The sequence below is a fragment of the Gobius niger genome (genome assembly GCF_951799975.1).
Source record: "Gobius niger genome assembly, chromosome: 1".
NCBI classification, from domain to species: domain Eukaryota; kingdom Metazoa; phylum Chordata; class Actinopteri; order Gobiiformes; family Gobiidae; genus Gobius; species Gobius niger.
The window spans coordinates 12,638,368-12,659,708 of NC_136852.1; the positions used below are offsets into that span (position 1 = coordinate 12,638,368).

At 41.4% G+C, this 21,341-nt stretch overlaps 1 protein-coding gene across 1 annotated transcript; it reads left to right on the forward strand.

Annotated features, from left to right (window-relative positions):
• Nucleotides 1-927: 927 nt before the first annotated feature.
• On the forward strand, nucleotides 928-20,921 carry nox4 (NADPH oxidase 4). The gene is made up of 18 exons (XM_079574365.1): nucleotides 928-1,091; nucleotides 1,212-1,307; nucleotides 3,546-3,656; nucleotides 3,963-4,047; nucleotides 4,974-5,071; nucleotides 5,752-5,779; nucleotides 5,854-5,926; nucleotides 7,352-7,432; nucleotides 7,518-7,677; nucleotides 10,684-10,848; nucleotides 11,043-11,105; nucleotides 14,607-14,667; nucleotides 17,390-17,471; nucleotides 19,180-19,299; nucleotides 19,370-19,478; nucleotides 19,622-19,690; nucleotides 20,086-20,186; nucleotides 20,255-20,921. Exons 1-18 carry the CDS (start codon nucleotides 1,035-1,037, stop codon nucleotides 20,373-20,375), a joined length of 1,680 nt encoding a protein of 559 aa, XP_079430491.1. The 5' UTR covers nucleotides 928-1,034; the 3' UTR covers nucleotides 20,376-20,921.
• Nucleotides 20,922-21,341: the final 420 nt, after the last annotated feature.

Genomic DNA, 21,341 nt, shown 5'->3' on the forward strand with positions numbered 1-21,341 from the left:
CCTGGTTTAGTCTTGGTTTAGTCCTGGTTTAGACCTTGTTTTTGTCTTGGTTTAGTCTTGGTTTGGTCCTGGTTTAGATCTGGTTTAGTCCTGGTTTAGACCTGGTTTAGTTTTGGGTAAAAAGTCATTTAATAAAGCTTTATATGTGAGGGAGTCTGCAAAGAGAGAGGGAACTAATTTGAAGGCCTGCACTGAGCACGCATTTTTCTCCTTATGCCCATGGGCCCTTCAACCTGCTGGGCCCCTGGGCTTAGCCCTTGTAAGCCCCTGCACAAATCCGGCCTTGTACATGACACACACAAAAAACTAAATTCAGCCAAAACACAACAAAAACGTGACAACAAACACAAGTAAAAATCTTAGATCGGTTTGTAGATCTTAGCTTTCAAATGTGGCGTTGCACTGGCCTATAGGCTGTTAGCTCCAGGCGAGAAGCTTTCAGATTTGGGTAAAACTGGAGGAAAATGTGCTCGGTTAAGGCGTGTGTTAATACATTTACCTGTTTTAATTGGCTTTTAATTATCTTCAGAATAATCCTGATCATGCTAACAGGTTAGTTGGAAACAGAATAAAATAAAGTAGCGCGCTCTTGCCCCTGGGTGGTGATGATGGTCTCCACTTCCACCAGCAACAGAACGTGACTAAACAAAACAAGTTAGTTGTTTTCTAGCGCCCTCTAGTGACAGAGTCGAGCACTACACAACCGTTCCCACGGCACACACGGCTTTGTAGTTGAGTTGATCAAGTCTTGGCAGTCACGTTGCGCTTTGAAGAGACACTGTGCGTGACTTATCGGCTCTGACTGGGACGAGTTTGTGGAGGATGCGCGTGGACGGGACAGGGGCTCGGTCTGAAGGGGGCGCACAGAAGAAACATACCGTAGGGAAGGAGATCCGTACTCAAAAAAAGACCGGCCGGTGTGAGCTGCTGCTGCTGCTACAGAGAGGGGACGGGCTACTAGAGTTTGTGCCGCTCCAGGCTTTGGCTTTCAGAGACGGTGCTCAGCTGTTCCCTGGTTTTGGACTGGAGTCATCATGGTTGTGTCGGCGCGGAGCTGGCTGGCCAACGAGGGGGGAAAGCACTTTGTTCTGGTGAAGTTTTAGTTTTAGTTTTAACTCCTTGCAAAAACATCTGCAGCAAAAAAAAAAAGGGGGGGGGGGAGATTTGCATTGTTCCCAGCTTGCTTTTTCTGAACTTTATTTTGTGTTTAGTTGCTGTGGCTGGGGACAAATGCCTGGTTATTTGTGAGGACTTTTCTTCTTTATTCCACTGGACCACAATATTTCTACCTCCATAAGATGCTTGGGGTAAGTAAGTCATGTGTAAAGGTCAAAATTCAACGAATGTCATGCATGATGAAAATGCATTAGCCCAGAACTTTTAAACGATACATTTTTGGGATCGATATTTATCGTCTGTACATTTATTAGCATTTCCCCCCATTCTTTCTTTGTAAAACTTTGATATCTAATTGAAGCAAATTGAGTTTCATTATATTTCATGCTTATTGCAGCTTATGTGGTGTTTAAGGATATGATGATGCACTTTTAGAACAAAGGTTTCCTGTCATTTTTATGCCAGAGTTGACAGTATCGCGTATCGTTAGAGTCAATAATATTGTTTACCGCGATATTTTCCTGCCTCGATATATCGAACTTCAAATTTGTTATCGTGACGGGTGTAAAAAAGGGTTTAACATTGAAATAGCTTTTCTTAACCTCGTAGCCAAGTACATTTTCTCCAGTTCAGCATTGCTAAAATCCAAATCTAAAAGTCTGTTGACTGGAGAGGCAGTGAAACGTCTCATTTGAAAGCTAAGACCAACAAAACCTCTAATCTAGTGGATCTTTTTCCTTGCGTTGCAGTTTTCGTCGCTGTCTTGACTTTTATTTTCATCGCATTTTTGCCACTTTTTCCATCACTTTTTTATGACTTTTTGTTGCTCTTCTGTCACTTTTTTTGTGGCATTTTTGTTCCATTTTCATCCTCGTTTCCGTCTCGTTTTTTTGCTGCGATTTTGACACTTTTTTCAAGAAGCTTTTAGATGTCCTTGATGCCAAACCGGAGAGAAAGTGCCCGGTTCAGGTTTGGGTTAAGAGGTGAATAGCTTTTGCTGTAACTTACAAGTTGACCCATTTATTGAGGTTTTATTAAAGGCCCTGTACCTGTTTTTTCTTTCTTCACAGAGAAACATGGGAATAAAGTTCAAATTCTTTCCTAACATCCTTCTTCTTCACAAGGCTGAATTTATAAGCAAATGTCACAGCTTTCGGGGAGCAAAGAGCTTTATTGTCACGGTCATGCAAAGTTCGAAAATTTCTGCTTTTACTGTATGCTGAAGGAGTAGTACATCTATATCCACTACTAATGAAAACGGGACCGAATAGACACAAGATAAGTGTAACCAAGACACAAAAACACAAGAATCTGTTGAGCACGAGATAAAAAAAGAAGTGCTTGTGAAGTGATGATAGAACCGAAGCATGTGTGCAGTGTTCCTGATCTGTACATGGAGCCCGGGATAGAGGGGGCAAGTGTGGGCACGCTCCTAGATAGATTTGACAGAATGCCTTGCCATAGGGAGCAAGTTTATGTGCCTTTGTCTCCCTGTGCCTGTGTGCACATGCTGCAGCCATGAAGATTTAGGGGAATTTCAGGACTGACTTTAAAATCCAACTTTTCTGTCACGTGTGGGTCAAGTCTGCCGTGAAAGGTGAATAATATACTACAAACACAGACCGCCTGCTTGTGGTTTAGCCATCAGCGGCGTTTCCTTCCCTAAGAGAAGTGTTTGGGGAGTTATTAAAGGGCGCTGAGCTTCCACTTTGTGCATATGCTGCTGTTATGTTTACTCATTAAATTTGTGTTTCTGGTTTTTATTTTGACATTTGACAGAGTTTCATATTTGCGGTAATGTGTTCAAGTTATACGTTTTTCTGTGTTAGACAATGTTTACATCCACTTAAGTCAGTTTAGTCCAATTGAAATAATTATAGACCCTTTTCAAACCTACTTCAATCCGGATTTGATCTTGAGCAAGTGGTGGTACTTGTAAAGTCAAGTGTTTTATTATGTGGTGTAAAAAGTTTGTGAACCCCTGCTTAAGTCTAAACATTATGGAACACTTCTATCCATAATAGTCTGGTTGCAAAGTAATGGAATATTTATCCCTTGGTTGCATAATAAGGAAGTAAAGATATCCACCTCTCAGAAATGGCAAACCAGGGAAAAGTTTGTTCTTTTTTTGGGAGCAAAATGATTTGTTTCCAACGTCTACAGAAAGCACAAATCTACATAGACTACACGTGAACTTTCTGCCTCATTAGCCCTCCTCACCATCCGCTAATAATTAGGTGTTTTACAGCTTTGAGGATAATCGGAAGAGACGCCACCTGCAGTGCTCACAAGAAAGTCTTTAAATGTTGCCAGATATTCTAGGAAAGGGAATTTCGCTCCTCTTTTGTGCTTCATCATTGTTTTAAGAGAGTTTCAGTGCTTCAACAATGACTACTTCAATTCTTGCTTCACTTTTGTTCTTCTCCCAGCTCGGATTGTGTATCAGCCGGGCGTCTGCTTCAGTGCTGAACCTAAACTGCAGCCTGGTTCTGCTGCCCATGTGCCGATCCCTGCTCACGTTTGTCCGAGGAACACAGAAGGTACACAAGAGGCATGGCATGCACGCCTTATACCGTGCATATGACCATCAGTTTGTACAAATCCATACAACTAGCAATAACAGCTTTCAATCTCCCAGTTAACCAAAACAAATGTCAGAATAAAAAGTCTGACTCAATTTCCATACAGTCTAGTCTCGCCGCTGTGTTTTGTTCAAGTTAGTTAGTTTCACATGATCTTGCTTTTGATTCATAAGAGGCATCGTGATGACAAACAAACTAACTACTAAACTCAAATGCATGACTTGTTTGACCTCATGAGCTTCTGTCTCTCGCTCACGCTTTCAGGTGTCCAGCAGAAAGACGCGCAGACTGCTGGACAAGAGTAAGACCTTTCATGTGGCGTGCGGAGTCGCCATCTGCATCTTCTCCGGTAAGAAGTGTCCCCCCTCCGCACAGCTCGTGTGTCCGAGTGTGTCGTGTGTGGTGTTGATCATGGAGGGATCATGGAGGAGTGGTCGGGGCTGGCTCAGCACAACCAGCTGTGATATCTGTCTGTGTTTGTTATTGTGCCTTTGTGCTCGAGTCTCTTCTCATGACATCATGGGAGCAGCTGTGGGTCTGCGTTCTGCACGCTCACAGTTCCTAACTATGTCCATCCAAACCGCCCTTTAGTCATTTCTGCGGTGTTAAATATGCCCCAAGCATAATACTGTTTTTTGATTGTTTCGTGAGCTGATTTGTTGGTATGTCCAAAGGCTATGGGCAGGACAATTAGGAATGAGTTGCACATGACATTTAAAGCAGTAGCCTATTATTTAGCTAAATGTGGTCATCATGCTTTGCGACTTAATTTCATACTGTGTTATCACAAAGCTAGAATCTCACAAGACATTTATGAAGTATAAGTATTGTGTTCAAATCAGTAACTGCAATGACAAGAACAGACATTGCTCTGATAGCCGGTCCATTCAGATGCAAGTCCTCTGTGTATCCTCTGCAGTGAGGCGTCTGGCTGTGTCAAGCTATTACTGCGATCCCCGTAGGCCATCTTCCAACTGTGACTATAAAGACAGAAGGAAACAGGAGGGGAGGAGACAATGCGAGAGGACGAGAAGAATGTGTGTGAGGAGAAAGGCCCCAGTGTCTCGTGATTTTGCCGTCTAATTGTATCAGCTGCGAACAGCTGCATGGTTAGCCCATGATGTCAGAGGGGGAGTTTCACCCAGTGAGTCAGGGAGATGTTTTGCTGACTTTGTATTCAATTGACAAAGGGTCTTTGTCTGTAGATAATTACTGTACATATAGTAATTTTGGCTTTTTCACTGTATTCTGTTGACTTTTGTTTTTCTCCTGCAGTTTTACATGTTTCTGCTCACCTTGTGAACGTGGTCAACTTCAGTGCCAGCTACTCAGATGAATTTCCTGCTCTCAATTTGGCCCGCTACAGAGGGGAGGTGAGGAACAGTAGTTTTACTTTCTTGTATCTCCTATGTAAAGAACTATATGATATTGGACATCACTGAAAACCTTGCACAACTTTGGGAAAGCAACAATAACGCCATCATTTTAGAATCAAATCACACACATTTTATGTATATTCATATAGTCGGCCAACATTTTTCCAACAATGTATTTTCATATTCACAGATAACACATACACTGCCTGACCAAAAACTGTTATGATCTGGGGTTGCTGCAGTCGGTCAGGTGTAGGTTCAGCAACTGTATGTAAATGAGATCAGCTGACGACCTGAACATCCTGAATGACCAGGTTATTCCATCAATGGATTTCTTCTTTCCTGATGGCTCGGGCATATTCCAAGACAATACCAGGATTCATTGGGCGCCCAATGTGTAAGAGTGGTTCAGGGAGACATAATTTTCACACTTGGATTGGCCACAAACAGAGTCCAGATCTTAACCCCATTGAGAATCTTTGGAGTGTGCTGGAGAAGGCTTTGCACAGTGGTCACTCTTTCCAATCATCAATACACAAAGTGAAAAATTAACACAACACTTGATCGTTTGACATTGCAGAAGCTTATTATATCAAGGCCACAGTGAATAAGTGCTGTAATCAAAGCTAAAGACGGTCCAACGATTGTGAGTGATGGTTTTTGTTCTGCCTTTTCAGGATCCCAAGCTGATTCTTTTAACCACAAGTAAATGCTTTTTCCTATTGTATTTTTTTCAAATTGCTGTATTTTGGATTAACATTTGCCTTTGTTTTGTGCAGTCCCAGGTGTCACGGGGCTATTGTTGGTTCTCATCCTGTTTTTGATGTTCATATCATCATTGCACTGCATACGGTAAGTCTGGTATTCTAATCCCGGTATTACAAGCCTATTGTGTGGCGCATGTTGACAATCCCTGCTCCTGGTTTGTCTCTGTCCATGTCTGAGCACCTTTATCTCCAGACTCCCATGATTCACCTGTTGTGGGTAAGAGCAAAGACGGAAACTAGCAAACAGCCAGAGATCTGTCAGTCGCTCAAGTCTTCTCCTCTCAGCTCTGTCATTACTAAGGTCACTGTGGGTCACCTGTTTAAGTGCATGTGTCTTCTCCTTTGGAGCGTTACTGTCATTCTCTTTGTTTCTTTAACAAAGTTTTACTCATCACTTCAAGGCGTTTAAAACAACTGCTTAGGTTGTCAGACAAGTGGCAAGATGTCGCCATGTGTTGGTTGTAAATGTTTGTTACTTACTGTATATGTTTTCAGCTTTAAGCATGTACCTGCAGTGCTGTAGATATGGAAGCATTGTTCAAATCAAGACAAAGTGCACAGTGCTTTTTCAAACATGTCCAGGAATATAAAACCTTTCGAGAAGACTGAAATACTGTATGAACTGCCAAGCTAATTGAAGAATCCCTTACAACAGGGGCAGGCAGGTTTGCTTGGTGGAGGGCTGATTTTCTTCATTGTAAAAAGACCAAGGGCTGAACCTGCCAATTTTAGCCCAAAGTCAAGCACCACTTTCTACAAAAGCCAGCATTGCACATAATATGTGACCTGATTGGGTGCTCTGTTTGGAAATAATTGTAATTGACAGTATTTCTTACAACTCTTAACTCTTAAGTACTCTTTGATTTGTGCAATGATATTTCTCAAAATCTTCTTGAGGGCCGTTGGTTCTATGTTGTCAAAAAGACCCAATGGTGGCTGGATATTTGTAGTTTACAGAGGATATTGTTTTGGCTAAAATGTGTTTGATTATTATTATATTTTTGTCTTTTTATCAAGAAAGTCCCACTGAGATTGCTAACCTATTTTTCATAGGAGTTCTTGCCCTAGTGGAGACCTTATTCTTATCCATGTTTTCAGTGGAAGGGGAAACGGAGCACCAGGGGGAAAAGCAGGCACAGGGAGAACATGCGAACTTCACACAGAAAGTTAGTCTTAAACTGAGCCTCCTTGCTGTGAGGGGGAGAGAGCCTACTGCTGCAAAATCATATTCTTAAGAACTGTCAAGAGTGGCTGCTCTTGGACAGTTTTGTGAATCATTGGTGTTTTTATGGGGGGCGTTGAGTGTAGTGACCTCTTTAATGCCAACCTCTGATGTGCTGCTTGTTCCGCTTTGAGCCTGGAGTCTGTGAGTCTACGACTAAACCAACTGTACGACCTGCAGTCCTACAGATGTCCATTTCTCCTATAACAGCATTATTTAGTTTGGATCTTCTCCTCTCACTGACGTACAACACTCTGACTGAGTAATAGTTGAATGTTGTTGTTACAGGGCTTCATACTACGAGATCTTCTGGTACACGCATAACCTTTTCATAATATTCTACGCGATCCTGATGATGCACATTGTTGGGTAGGTATTTGAAGTGCAGTGTAGTTTAAACGTAAGTCGTATTAGGTGTGTGATTGTTACCATTTTCTGTCTACCATTTACCCAGTGGGGCTTTGAAGTATCAGACCAACATGGAGGCACATCCACCCGGCTGTCTCAGATCAAACCAGAGCAGCACAGAGCACCAGAGAGAGGAGCAGGAGCCGGCTGAACGGGGAGGGCCTCGCTGCGGGGAGGAGCCCCACTTCCAACATCACTATCCCCAGGTAACTTCACACCATGCAATTAAGTTTGGGATTTTATTAGATTTAGGTAGGTTTTATTAGATAGGAAAGTTTAAAGCAGTACTAAGTAACTCATGCCCCTAGAGGCCATAAGCGCCACTGCAGGTGTCGTAGCATGTTCAGTTTTTTTTACTCATTAATCGTCCGTGAGAGCAAATACAACGCTGCCAGAAAAGACAAAGGGAGAGAGGGATATTGTAGTGGCGCTAGCTTGCAGCTAGCTTTGCCGTTAGCTTGTTATCTTCTTCTTCATGATTCCATTAGTGGGTATTGCACCTCCGACCCGGTGGTAGGGAAGTTGCAATTGTGGTTTTCTGGCCAGAGACACCAGGGGGAATGAAAGACCCCCCAATCATCCTATTAACACTTGTATTACCCCCAGAGGGACTACGAAAATGATTTATTAAGGTAAACAAGTTACTTAGTACTGCTTTAATATGAATGGATCTTTGATTTGATCTTCAATTTGTTTGAATGGGGATTTCATTTACTGAACCAAGAGCGGCTTTGGAAGTCGTAGCATTGTTGAGCTTCTTTGTTGGAGCCGGGAATCGATCTTACAACGCTGCATATGTCCAGAATCTAAACTACAGGGGCTAATTGTGCCACTATATCAGTCTAGATAACTTTCATTCAAGAACAAATCTCTGAGAGGCTTGTTTTTATCATCAAACTTGTCACCACCAGTGACCACAATTTGTAAATCATTACAGAAACACTTTTGGACTGGTGTGTGAAACAATTACCGTAACCCTCACATTAAACACTATTACATGATCTCAAACCTTTGCCAGAAATAGTTCCTGGATCTTTTACCCTCAAAAATGTGAGGGAAGGGAGTTTGCGCTCCCCCAAACATGGGGTCAAATTAACACTGTTTTTTATCTCTTCACCTCTTACCGCGCACTCTAACCAAGCACATTTTTTCCAGTTCAGCTTTACCCAAATCTAAAAGCTTCTCGACTGGAGTGCTCGGCCAGTGCAACACCTCATTTGAAAGCTAAGACCTGCAAAACTGACAACTCATTGCTTTTTTGTTGCCTTGTTGCCGTGTTTTAAATCACATATTTATCATTTTTTTGTTGTTATTTTTGTAATCTTTCCATCGCATTTTTGTAACTTTTTTGTGGTTCTTTTGTGTTTTTTGTCACCTTTTCATCACCCTTTTTGGCTTTTTTTTTTTTATTGTGTTACAGTTTCTTTTCTCCATTCTTTTTTGTCACATTTCTTTTGTGTTTTCATCCTTGTTTTGACACCATTTTGATGCTTTTTTGGCAATGCTGAACTGGAGAAAATGTGCTCAGTTAAAAAACAGGCTACAACACATATGCCATTTTGTGTATTGTGTTGCTTAGTTACATCAATGAAAAAGTAAATCCATTAAATAAAGAGAAAAAGACCCAGCTCTTTTCATAGAAGTTTGAACCATTCACTGTGCACACTTGATTTGGTCTGAACGTCTCGCCGCTGTTTGACCGATGTTCAGCTTTGAGAACTGACGGTTTGTACCTGTGCGCTCAGAAGTGGCTTTGTGGGAGTCCTTCTTTATTAGAGGTGCGGTGCCGTTTGGGAGGAGCAGGCATCCTCTTCTAGCATGAGGGTCTTTGTCGGTGCGTGCGTTTCCTCCTCTGTGTGTGATTATGTGTTTGCGCATAGTCGTTAAAAGCAACAAACTGTTCCCGTAAAATCCCCCGTAAACCTGAGTGTGTACTGAGGGCTTCACGAGACCTTTAACCAATTAGTGGATCGCAGCAGCCAAAGACGTAGAATACACATGTTTTTACATTATGGTGGCGCAGTGGTTAGTCAGAGTTCTTGCCTGGTTGTAGTAGATTAATCTGCAAACGTCACTTTTTTTCTCATGTTGATCGATCTCGATTTTCGATTTCAAACCTAAACTTTCCTCCAGTGTCATTTAACCTCTTAGCTCCCGCCTTAACCGAGCACATTTTCCCCCATTCGACTTTACCCAAATCTAAAAGCTTTGTGAAAAAAGTCTAAAAATAGCAACAAAATGAGATGAAAACTTGATGAAAATACAGACAAAAAAAGTGCCAAAAAATGCATAAACACAGTGAAAAAGTGATGAAAAAAGCAATAAAAAGAGCCAAAAAAAAGCAACAAAGCAAACAATAACACAATAAAAAAGAGACAAAAAATGTGACGAAAACACGACAAAAGAGTCAAAAAGCAAGGAAAAAAAAGCAACAATAAAACATTACAATAACAGGCCAAAAACACTACAAAAACATAAGAACAAGGGCGACAATGTAACAGAAAAGTTACAACCAGTTTTGTAGGTCTTAGCTTTCAAATGAGGCATTACTCTGGCCTATAGGCTGTGAGCTCCAGTCGAGAAGCTTTTAGATTTGGGTAAAGCCGAACTGGAGAAAACGTCCTTGATTAAGGCGGGGGGTAAGGGGTTAATGTGTTACTGTAGCTATAGGCCAGAGTAACGCCTAATTTGAAAGCTGAGACCTACAAAACTGGATCCTTTTTTCTATTGTGTATTGTCGTCATATCTTTGTCACTCTACTTGTGTTTTCGTCGCTTTTTTAATTGTGTTTTTGTTGCATTTCTGGCACGTTTTTGTTGCTCTTTTGCGATATTGTCCGTTATTTGTCATGCTTTGGTGGCTTTTTTGTAGCTCTATTTTTGCTTTTTCATCATTTTTTAATTGTGGTTTTTGTCGCTGTTTTGACACTTTGTCCAAAAAGCTTTTATATTTTGGAAACTGGAGAAAATGTGCTCGGTTCAGGTGGGGGTTAAGAGGTTAAATACAGAAAGCTACAATCTCTATATAGGTCTGGATGCAGTAGATTTTTTGTTCAGACTTAGGGTTTAAATTAGTATTTTTCTCCATAAGCTCCAGACTGCAACATAATAACATCAGAATAAATAGAGGTCTGTGAATACTCCCCGAACCCACTGTTTGTTGTTACTTGTAGATGTAGACAGATTAACATTGTGTTTTTGTCTTTGTGTTAGACGTGGCTGTGGGTGTCCGCCCCCCTGTGTCTCTACTGTGCTGAGCGTGTGTACCGCTATATTCGGAGCAGTGACCCCGTTACTATTGTGGCCGTCGTCCGACACCCCTGTAACGTCATGGAGCTGCGCATGCTCAAGAGCAACTTCAAAGCGCGTCCGGGACAGGTGAGACATGCTGATAAAGTGCGTAATAAGTCAGCATCTTTTATTTCCATTTGAGTAATATTATTTTAAAGTGTAATATCCGTATGTGGAACTTTAAAGTGTGGGTATTGCTGGAAGTGATGAGGGGTCATTAGTGATCTTATCTTCCCTTCCCCTTGGTCTGTACTTGCCCCACTCTTTGTTTGTCTTCACAGTACATCCTGCTCAACTGTCCAGGTGTCTCTTCATTTGAGAACCATCCCTTCACGCTCACCACGGTAAGAGGATTATGTATAACTCACTTTTTCCTTACCTTTTTTGCCCATGACTTAACGCAAAAGCTCCTGACTTTAGATTGAACTCTCTGGAGGCCGCTGGTCGTCCTCTCCCGTCAAGTTGTTTGTGGAGTTAACAGCGTCTCGCATAGATCAATACATTTCTCAAGTTTATGTGACTGACAGTGAGATTTTGATGGAGAAATATTAGAAAGAGAGCTGCATTGGACGGCTAATGTTTGTTTTTACGCAGGCTCGGTCAAATCTTGGCACAATTTTCATTTTTGTTTAGTGATGTTTTCTAGCTTCAAGACAAAAACACCATTATGAACGTTTCCGGAGGTGAATGGCCCTGACACAATAACAACATTTGAAGTTCGACAAATTGTGGCAGGAAAATATCTGTAAATGATATTATTGAGGACTGAGCTGTCACTCTAAAGCCGGGGTCTCCAACCTTTTTCCCCCGGCGAGCTACTTTTACACAACAAAAATGTTGGAGAGCAACTTCAAAGACACTCGTGTAAAGAGGAAGGAGGAGGTGGATGAGCTGAACAGTGCAGGACACCACGCTCTGAAACAGGGACAAACCGAGTAGACGGTGCACTGTTTCAGAGGATCAGAGAAGACTGAAGGCAACCAGCCAGGTTTCCTCCGGGTGCTACGGTTTCCTCTGTGTCCAAAAAGCATACTGGTCATGTCGGCCCACATGACGGCGCAGCTCAGACTTAACACCTCTACACAATTTCGTTGTACCGAAGTACAATGACAAATGAAGCACTTACTTAGGTGGTGGAGGGGTTTGAGAACCTGAAAGATCCTAGGAGCTCTGTTGTCGGGGGCTTTGTGCCCCTGGTAGGGTCTCCCAGGGCAAACAGGTCCCAGGTGACGGGTCAGACAAAGAGCGGTTCAGAAGCTCCTTATGAGAGACCAACAGGCCCGGTTAGAATCGTGAGGCCGTCCTTCCGTGGACCCACCACCTGCAGGAGGAGCCATAAGGGGCTGGTGCAATGGGATTTGGGCAGCTCCAACAGCTGCCCCCATGACCCGGCAATGGACAAGTGGAAGAAAAAGGATGGATTGATGGATGGATTATTGAAGGATAACTAGTGATTATTGTGACATTGATTGTCCATTAGTAGCTCACTGTCCAGATCTCCAACGATTTATTTGCGCAAGAAATCACAAATATTCCTCATAAGGAAATAAAGGAGGAGGAAGACCAGCGGCCTCCAGAGAGTTCAATAGGAAGTTACTCAATGTATAAAGCAATGATAAATGTTTCCCATTATGTACCCTATTTACCATGTTATTGCACTGTTTGGTTCCATGCTCCAAATCCTTCTCTACTTATTGTTGGCAACTTGACTGACAATTGACTCCTCAAATGTATTCATCCTGGTCTGTATTTTTAGAGTGAGAAAAAGACATAAAAGACCAAACATAATAATAATAGCAAAAAGTGTTCACAAAGACCCACTTGGTTCCACGTGCTCAGAGGTTTTCACAGTGTGCACATGCCTTTGCCGTCGTGTTATAAAGGTTTGAGCTATCACACTGTCAGGAAGCAGACAGACCCCTGAGGCTAGTAATGAGACCTGCCAACTGGTGGGCTCATGTGTGTGTGGAGGTGTGTGCAAGGTTACAAAAGAAAAAAAAAGACCATCGGTATGTTTGATATTCGTTGCTCCACTGGCTCGAGTGTCTTTGCTATTGGGAGATTAAAGGTCCAGGCTTTATTTTCCGCTTTTGGAAATACTTTTGTACTGCAGGCTCCGGGATTGTTTTTCCATATTTTATAACTTAAAATGTTGCCTGTCGCAATAACAACATTTGCTGCTCGATACATTGAGGCAGGCCGAGATTACGATAATTGATATTATTGAAGACCATTCGAACTGTAAAGCATAGAAATGACAGAAACCTTTGTTCTAAATGTTGGTAGCCTTGTTTTAAATAACATACAGGCTGCAAAGGATGGGTCATATACAGAAGACAGATTTCTTCAGATTTTTTTTTCTCATATTAGTACATATTTGACCATTTAGTGACCATGGGGTTAGCATGGCGCCTTTACTTTCCATCACGGTGACCTCTATGATGGTTCAGGATCAATTGTTTTCTGTGTTTCTGGTGGGTTTTCACTTCTCACCAGAAAACTTACAAAACCATTGATCCCGGAGTGTTGTAGAGGCCACCGTGATCGAAAGTAAAGGCGCCATGCTGAAACACTTACAACCATTAGATCACTTAAAGGTAATTTACCCTCAAATATATATATAATATAATATAAAGGTCCGAAATGCTAGCCTGGCCTTAGCCATCCGTAAACTCCTGCCAATTATAGTTTCCGTACATGTACGTCTGGGTCTGATCTCAGTGGCTGGAAGGAAGCTCTTCAATCCGTTCTAGCTCGGCTCTCAAATATCCAGATATTGAAATTGAAGCCTTGGAATGGGCAAGGAATGCTCCCACGAGTTATGATAGCTGCTTCACTCGGGCGCATTACATACGTCACGTCACGAAACACTAGCAAAAATCAGATCCAATCGTTTCAAAGGAGTTCACCCCTCCCACCTGATAACGGAGCTCAATTGTGAAGATCCAGACCCTTGTATAAAATGAGTACGAGGGTGGTAACACCAGGCTACCGTAATGCACCTTTAAACTTAAAGGGGCTAGATGCGAGTTGGCCATTTTATACTCACTACTGCCACCTCAGGTTATACGTGTAACTGCACCTTCTATATTAAGCTCGTGCACTTCGGACCTGAAGTAACAACTTTTTGAGTGACAGTGCAGGATTTTAGAGGCAGTTGTGGTGAACAAGTCTGGACTCATTCTACACATTAGGACATGGCTGGAACATGTAGGGAACATTTTAAAACTCTGTATAGTCCCTTTAAAATAACATGAAACACAATGAAATCCAAGTCATTTTGATGAAGTGCTCAAGTTTTACAAAAAAGAAAAATATAGCCGATGAATATTGAGCTGAAAAGAAAAAAAAAATACACTGCCTGACCAACAAGAAAGGTCGCCGCCTGGATTTAACCTCTTAACCCCCACATTTTCTCCAGTTTGGCCTTACCCAAATCTAAAAGCTTCTTCTAAAAGACAAAAGCATGACAAAAAGTGACAGCAAAAGCAACAAAACCACGATGTAAGAGCTATGAAAAGGCCAAAAAAGAGCGACAAAAACGGAACAAAAATGTGATGGGAAATTGATGTAAACGCAACAAAAAAAGTGTCAAAAAAGCAACAAAAAAAAAAAGACAAAAAAAACAATCAAAAAGAGACAAAAAGTTATTTTATTAAACCATAATGATGCTACAAGAGGAATATTTGTTTATTACAGCCACTGGTTTTCAGCTTTCAACCAACAGGTGGGGGACAAGCTCTTAGGACAAATAAATGGAAATGACATTAGAACATCTTTTCCCAGTAAATAAATAGAAATGTGTGTGCCTTTAATTTGTGACAGACTCTATGAACTTTTCACAGTGTCCCTTCGAGAACAAGCAGACGTTTGGCATCCATCTGAGGGTTGTTGGTGACTGGACTGGTGGGTTCACACAAACACACACGTGCAAATGCAAATATATGGACAGTAACAAGAAACAGCCTGTCCCACGTCAATGTGGTCTGGATGTGGTTTTGAGGCAAATAATATGCAAACATTACTGACCACTATAATGCAGTGCAGGGTAGGTTGGTAAAGACACCAGAATTTTTACTGAAACAAGAGTAAAACAATTAAGATTAACTAAGGCAGGAGTGAAAAGTTGTCATTCAATTCATCATTGGTAAAGGCAAGACATGACTTGGGGAAGTAGCTATTTCAGCGTCTGATGTTTGTTTAACCCCTTAACCCCCACCTTAACCGGGCACATTTTCTCCAGTTATTATCCAGGCAACAAAAAGTGACAAAAACGCACTAAAAAAGTAACACCAAAACATGACTAAAATGCAACAAAAAGCGACAATAGAGTGATAAAAAATGTGGCAAAACCCTGACAAAAAATGACAAAAAATGCAACAAAAAAACACAGTGACAATGTGACAAAAAAGTTACGATCATTTTTGTAGGTCTTAGCTTTCAAATGAGGCGTCACCATGTTGCTCTCCAGTCGAGAAGCTTTTAGTTTTGGGTAATACTGGAGACATGCGCTGGGTTCAGGCGGGGGTTTAGAGATTAAGTAGTGTTGACCAGCTCAAACCCATAAAAGCATATTCTCAAAAAATACTTAAGTTAAAGGAACAGGCCACCGTTTTTTACATACTGAGATATGTTCTTACCTGAGCTTAGACGAGTTGATACGTACCTGTCTGGTGTTTGTGCGTGTGCTCAGTCACGCAAAACGACCAAAGATGTTAGTATTTGGCCTCTCCCAGTATATTCCCATAGCTCCAAACAAGTTGAAGTTAGAAGCGCTCTTCCACAGGCACGCACAAAGACCAGACAGGTACACATCAACTCGTCTAAGCTCAGGTAAGAACATATCTCAGTATGGAAAAAACGGTGGCCTGTTCCTTTAAGGTAGAAGGAAAACTGACTTTTTTATGCCAACATGTAGGCATGTCACAATAACAACCTCTGATGTTCAATATATTGAGGCGATAAAGAATATTATTGAACTAATGCCACGGAAACAAACTCTTCAGCTTCAAAATAACAGTAAAGATTTGTTCGAAAAGTTCTCAATCTTAAAACGTCCCACAATAAAGCCACAGAGCTAAACCTGATAAGGACTGAGCTTTCTGGGTCATATTTTGCGTAGCACTGACTTTCAGACTGTAAATAACCGTACACACACACATGTCCCCTCCCTAACCACGCCCCTGTTGTTCTGCTCTGCATTAAAGCCTTTCTTCAGCCCCGCCCCCCGGTCAATGGCCGGTCATCGTGTATTTCCCATGTCTTGATGTTTCAATATATGTGCTTTGCCTTAAAGGGACTGGATGCAAGTTAGCCATTTTATACTCACTACTGCCACCTCAGGTCATACGTGTAACTGCAGTTTCTATATTAAGCTCGTGCATGACGGCACTTCGGACCCGAATTAACAACTTTTTGAGTGACAGTGCAGGATTTTAGAGGCAGTTGTGGTGAACAGGTCTGGGCTCATTCTAGACCTTAGGACATTGTTGGAGCATGTGGGGGGGGGGGATACTTAAGTTTAACATTTTTAAACTCTGTATAGCCCCTTTAACTTAACCTGATTGTAATTTGGCATTATCTTATTTTGTAAGGCACATTAAGTTGTCATAAAGTTGCCTCGCCAAAAAACATGATGGTACAATGGGTGGCACGGTAGCGTAGCGGTTAGTGCTCTTGTTTCACAGCAAGAAGGTCTTGGGTTCGATTCCCACCTGGACGGAGCCTTCTGTGTGGAGTTTGCCTGTTCTCCCCGTGTCTGCGTAGGTTTCCTCCGGTTTCCCCTATCGCTAAAAACATATACAATAGGTTCCCCTCTGGGACTCCCCTGAAAAAGAGATTGTTAATCTCAGTGGGACTTTCCTGGTTAAATAAAGGTAAAAATACAATGAAACTCATCCTACTTTGGGTACATTGTTACATTGTACATGTTGTTTATCTGCCATTTATTGAACGATAAGTCGATATAGTAATTATCGTGACAGGATTACCAACATGAAGCTTCTGTCACAAATGTTTGCACAATGGAAAGAGTGACTACAAAATATACTCAAGTAAAAGTGCTGTTAGTTAATATTACTCCAGTAGATGTTAAAAGTATCCTGTCAGAAAACGTCTCTTAAAAGTACAATATCTTCAAAACATTTCAAGTTAATGTCCATAAATGTACCTGATTCCCACCTCTCTTTCTGGTTTAAACTGCAATTCTACCCCACATTCAGTGTCCATTTAGGAAACCAGATTCAGCAAAACCCCACAATCTTTATCAATACAAACTTTAAATCCATTATTTGGTTTGCTGTACATTGTAAAGGTCTTGCTACAGGAAATTGCCCTATGGGAGCCTGTGACAAAGTCTGTCACATTTCCAGACATCAGCTGTCTTCAGACAACAGGAAGTCGGTTGTTTTTTTTGGCTCTAATGTGGCGGATATTGCCAGGATGTTTTTACAATTATGCTCCACACACTGTAGATGAAGGTTTACTGTACATTTTTTCCATTTCTGTCGCAAAAATGACCAATCAGTGCTCGGTTGGGAAAATGATTAAAACTTTATTACATTTTGGACTGCTTTTTACTTACTTTTTATTATGATAGTTGTAACTTTTATCTTCTGTCCTTCCTCAGACCGGTTCACACAGCTCCTACTTCCCCCTCCAAAGCTGGGCCTCGAGATTCTTCCCATGGTGCAGCAAAGAAGATATCCCAAGTGCGTGCTCGTGTGTGTGTGTGAATGAACGATGCTGCTGACATAATATCTAATGAAGGCTCAAAATCACACAGGGGTCAGAGGTCCTGCCCCCCCCCGACCTCCTCTGACCTCTCTCCTTCCTGCTCTGTGTGTGAAAATGTCATTGATGCGAAGTGACACGGGGGGGATGAGGGAAAGTGAGTTTGTTTTGTGTACGCAAATAGAGCTAACATCACTGAAAAGGCTGCCGCAACTGGGAGTTCTTGTTTAATTAAGTAAAGGTTTATTTCTAACTTTCCTGACGCTTTTTGTTACCTCCAAAACTCTTCACGGCGAGTTTCATTAATTGTAGGGAGCAAAGCAGAGCAGTACTGTCACGGTAACGTTAACAATAACAACAACTACCCTACTCCTTTGCAGTTAGTACAAATGACTAACTACAAACAAACACAAAGTTATTTTTCCCCACAAGTGTCTGCTTTTACAATCAGGATGATCGCCTGAAACCAAATGAAGCAAAAGTCCTGTTGTGTCCAATTTAGTTTTTAATATAAAAAAAAATTCTCCTCATTCTCCTGTTAAATATGCCAAGATTATTTTGCATTTGTGGCATTAAAAAGCAAAAACAATTGACTTGCTGCCACCTGTAGAAACAATTCAAATTTGATTCCATTACTAGAAAAAAACAATAGAATACTAATCAAACCAATTTTCAAGGGATGATGTGAGCAAGCAAGGCAAACTAAACACTAAATTTGGAAGTTGTGCTTGTCATGCTCTTCCCTCTCCCGCTTTCTGTCTGTACACACAGGCACAGGAAGCTCGACTCCCATGACTTGACTAAAAACACACGTCCTCTGAGCTGTGGGCAGAGCTGCTACTGGCTGCTCCGAAACAATACAAGCTCATAAACGTCTATCGTTCAAAGACGCTTCACACTCCATATTTGTCAGCAACTATTTGGGCTGAGGTGGTTTGAGTCCCACCACTGAGTGTGGAGTGACTGAATAATGACTTCAGTGTAGCGCTTTGAGGAACATATGACACAGGTTTGTAAAGCACAATACAACTGTAAGCCATTATTTGAACACACATAAACTGTAAAATGTGTCAGTGTTGAACTGTGACAGCAGGGGGCGCTTTATTAGAGGCATGGGGCTGATTTATTCAGGACATTCATGTTTAGTAGGTGCTTCCGAGGGAGCTCATTGGAAGAAACTAAATCAGCAGATTCTAAAACAAAAAACAAAAAGTCTCTATCTCTTATTTTCCGAAAGTATACGCAAAAGTCTGCAACAAAAGATTTATAAAATATGATCTGAGGAGTGACAATTTTTATCGAGATCAGCCTTTTATCGGCATTAGATCGGTCGATAGCCTATTTATAAAGTACCCAAATATCAGCCCGATATAACGATCAACCTCTAATTCCAGCCACAGCTGCCCTGGGGTAGACTAATGCATGTACCAGTCTGCACCAGCTTCCACCACCAAACACTCTCTCAAAAACACACACACTACATTCATTCAAAGGCAAAGCGGCTGAAGTGTCTTGCCCAAGGACACAATGACAGGCTGCACCTGCGGGAGCCAGGATTCAACCCTTCCTGTTACAACACAAACTATTCAACCATCTGAGCCACTGTTTATGCGAGTGCAATGACATGTCAATCGTTCTTATTCTTGATGTGATCCATTCATCATTCACAGTCTCTATTGTATCCAGGATCTTCGTGGATGGGCCTTTTGGCAGCGCCTCAGAAGACGTCTTCAACTATGACGTGAGCCTCTGTGTGGCGGGGGGGATAGGAGTCACACCCTTTGCCTGCGTCCTCCGTGCTTTGCTGTAGGTCTAATAATGCACTTAGTCTGAATGAACCTGGTCAACATAAACTGAGCTGTGTCCTGATGCGCAGTGACGGCTGGACTGGCGTCAAGTTGCGGAGGTTGTACTTCGTTTGGGTCTGCAGGGAGCTCCAGTCCTTCTACTGGTTTGCTGACCTCCTGTGCGCGCTGCATCAGAAGGTAAGAAGGAATTACTTTCTATTTTTATGTAGCAATTTGGGCCTTGCAACAAAAAACATCAAACTGAGTATTGCAACTGCATTTAGATGTGCAATATATGTTTAATGGTAAATTATATATGCTAATTCTGTGTTCATTTTTAGCTTTGGAGGGAAAACAGACCTGACTATTTCAACTTGATGCTGTACGTCAGTCAGACCGACAAGTTGCAGGTGAGACATACAGATTAATTACCCGTGCGTACCTCTAGAGGGCAGTAGATAGCTATTATAAACTGCCTATTTGTGTACATAGGTCCTCCTTGGTTTTAGACAACAGAGCTACCTTTGAAGGCTGAAGGGCTAATTGTGATCTTATTATTACAAATACAAATGTAATACTCTAATTATAATTACCGCGGACTGCAGAGTAAATGCTTTTCAAAACTTGCTTGAAAGACATAATCTTAAACCTCTAGAATTGTAACTCACAAATCAATGAATTGCTGCGTTTTGTGTGAAGAATGTAAATGTGATGGGATGTGTAGCATGCAGAGGTAAGGATTCCCCTGATGCTCTGATACTGTGCTCAGTGTTGTTATCTTTTTGTAATTTCTCATTTTCTCAAGAATTTATCAGAGGAGAAATATCAAGTGCTGACTTCAAGGCTGCAGGTTGGGCGCCCCAGATGGAAGCTGCTGTTGAGTGACATAGGACGGGCCAATACGGGGTGAGTGGTGATAAACATGACTGCACTGACTGCAGAGCCATTGCTGAGCGCCAGTGTCTGCGTTTCAGAAAGAGAGTGGGGGTGTTCTGTTGTGGACCTAAAGGCATTTCCAGGACCCTTCACAGACTTTGTAACTCAAACCCACACACTGGAACCACTTTCGAATTCAACAAGGAGACCTTCAGCTGACGGAGCGCAACAGGTTTTTTCATCTTGACCCAGAATCAATCAATGCTTACCGACTCTGATACTTGAAACATTTGACAAAAATAACAAATCAGTAAACAGAACAACTAAGGAAAAAGGATTATACTTAGTCACTGGCTGTGACCCTAAGCACCGAGCGAGAACTTTGTGTATGCTCAGTGTTGGATCATCCTCTCAGAAAATGAACAGAATATTCACCTTTTTCTACTGAACCCTGTGGAAGGTAATTGAGATCTATGCAGGACCGTAATGTGCTGGCCTTTCTGCGGATGCTGTTACTTTTTTGTGGAGTCTCCAGACACATGATGGTTTTTACACCAAACGCCCTTCATTACACAACGAGCCACACACTGGGACTGGAGTCACACAGTCAAAATGGGTCAAGTGTCTAAGGACACAACAGTAGGCTGTGCGCTCTCAATGCTTAAAGCATTTTCACTATTGGTTGTTACATAATAATAATGATATAACATTAACGTTAACACATGTTAATGTGGAAATGGATGACAAAATGTGTTTCTAAGAAAGTATCCAATGACTATTGAGGACTATGCTAATATACAGTTTGAACAAAGTGCAGCAGTTCAGTGCCTGTATAATTAATGATCTTGTTGCAACATTTTTACTTCCTTTTTTACCTGTTTTTTTTACATAAACTTCAAAAGTTTACTCTCGACAAAGGTGTTACTGCCACATGCTATTTTTTACATGCTTCGGAAGCAATCTAATAAGGAAATCTTTGAAAAATGTAAATCTATTTTGAAAATATGAATTAATTATATTTATTTATTAAATGTTTTATTTCTAGATATTTTTGGCTATTTGATTTATTAAAAATACTGTCTGTTTACATTTATTCTGTGTAATTAATGAAAGCTCTGAGAGTGAAAACACACTTTCTTTTAATTCTTATTTGTAGGTACTATCCTATCCCAAGGGTTTCTTGAA

Bases quoted from the DNA above. Each gene is read 5' to 3' on its own strand.
- nox4 (XM_079574365.1), top strand. From the start codon at position 1,035: ATGGTTGTGTCGGCGCGGAGCTGGCTGGCCAACGAGGGGGGAAAGCAC. The intron at 4,048-4,973 runs GTAAGAAGTGTC...TTTCTCCTGCAG, and splicing joins CGCCATCTGCATCTTCTCCG to TTTTACATGTTTCTGCTCAC. The intron at 10,849-11,042 runs GTGAGACATGCT...TTGTCTTCACAG, and splicing joins TCAAAGCGCGTCCGGGACAG to TACATCCTGCTCAACTGTCC.